Source organism: Chrysochloris asiatica, unplaced genomic scaffold (assembly GCF_000296735.1).
Source record: "Chrysochloris asiatica unplaced genomic scaffold, ChrAsi1.0 scaffold00384, whole genome shotgun sequence".
Taxonomy (NCBI): Eukaryota; Metazoa; Chordata; class Mammalia; order Afrosoricida; family Chrysochloridae; genus Chrysochloris; species Chrysochloris asiatica.
This window is the reverse complement of record NW_006408902.1, coordinates 55280-56741: the sequence shown is the minus strand read 5'-3', so window position 1 is coordinate 56741 and position 1462 is coordinate 55280. Positions and strand designations below refer to the sequence as shown.

The 1462-nt window shown below is 40.2% G+C and overlaps 1 protein-coding gene across 1 annotated transcript in view; it reads right to left on the bottom strand.

The window, feature by feature from the left end:
* The window catches only part of LOC102821398 (tetratricopeptide repeat protein 23-like), a gene marked incomplete at its 5' end in the record, with an annotated part of 122787 nt that extends 122130 nt beyond the window's left edge, over window positions 1-657 (bottom strand). The window contains one exon of the mRNA XM_006876505.1: window positions 480-657. Within this exon, the coding sequence (XP_006876567.1) occupies window positions 480-657 (178 nt within the window). The remainder of the gene's footprint in view (window positions 1-479) is intronic.
* Window positions 658-1462: the final 805 nt, after the last annotated feature.

The following is a 1462-nucleotide window of genomic DNA, read 5'->3' as shown; positions in this document are numbered from 1 at the left end:
GTGATAGTTGGACAGTGAATAAGAAAGACTGGAGAAGGACTGATACATTTGAGATACGACACTGGAGAAGAACACTGAAAGAACCATGAACTTTCAGAAGAACAAACAAGTGTGTGTTGGAATAAATACAGCCAGAATGTTCCTTAGAAGCAACGGTAGCAAGACTTCCTCGCTCATAGTACAGATACATTATCAGGGAGGCTAACTCCCTGGAAAAAGATATCATGCTTGGTAAAGTGGATGGTAAGTGTTACTCATCTATGGCAAATAACATAGTCAGGCATGTGGTGGTGTACTACAAGTACTGGGCTGCTAACCACAATGTCAGTGGTTCAAACCCATCAGCCACTCCTTGGAGACCTTAAGCAGTCAAAACTGACTCCCTAGCTCTTACCCCCACCACCACCATCAAGTATATTTGTTTCTATGAAAGGTATCAGGTCTACAACAGCTTTGTTGACCAGTACGTTGTTGCTTACCTGTAATAAATGGTTGATGCATAAGTCATGAAATCCCAAGGTTTGTTCTACACCTGCTAGTTCCCTCAGTATCGGAACACACTCAAGACTTTTTTCACCTTTACTGCTCTGAATGTATTCCAATGCCTCTTGATAATGTGGTAGAGCCTCTTTTGCTTTCTTCTGACATTGATACAATCTAAAAAAAAATAAAAAAATTAAAGAAAGATGAAGAAAATACAGGTAGCTTGGTAGTTAAGATTTGACTATTTAACGACTGTTGTCCAGATTCATTTGCTAGCCAATGAAACCTTTCCCTGAAGAGGCAGCAGACACAGTGGTTAAGAGGCCGAACTCTAGAGAAACACCACATGGGTTTAAATCTTGGCTCCATCACTTACTAGATATATAATCTTCAAGTCAGCAGTTTTCTCATCTGAAAGTTAAATATAATAACAGTGCCAACTTCATTAAGTTAATAAAAGGAGTAAAATAGTTAACATTTACAAAAACACTGTGATATATACAGATCCCCATCAATCTGGAATACAGTGAGACTGGGGACTGCTGAGTCCAAGGGCAAGGACATGGCCATGGAGGGCTAGAGCTGAGAGTGAAGCATCCAGCTAATACAAAGAGAGGGGATATGCACAAGGATGCCCAAACTTGCAAAGAGTGCCCACTGGGGCTGGCTTCAACAGCTGGATGTTCAGAACTCAAACAGAGGAAGGAAAAGAGGAAGAAGAAGAAGAAGAAGAAGTAAAAAAAAATTTTTTTTAAAGAAAACAAGTGTAAATTGCTACCGTCTGATGAAATTGACCTATACTTATGGATATAGTAGCTTAAAATACCAACCAAGAGGGAAAGAATATTTACAGCAAGGATCATTCCCATCCCCTCTGTACACAAGGTTGATAGGGAAGGGCAACTTAGAAATTGGCTACCTAAAATGGAGGGGGCTGTAAAGGCATGAAGTGACTGGCTTACAAGTTTTCAAGAGGGAG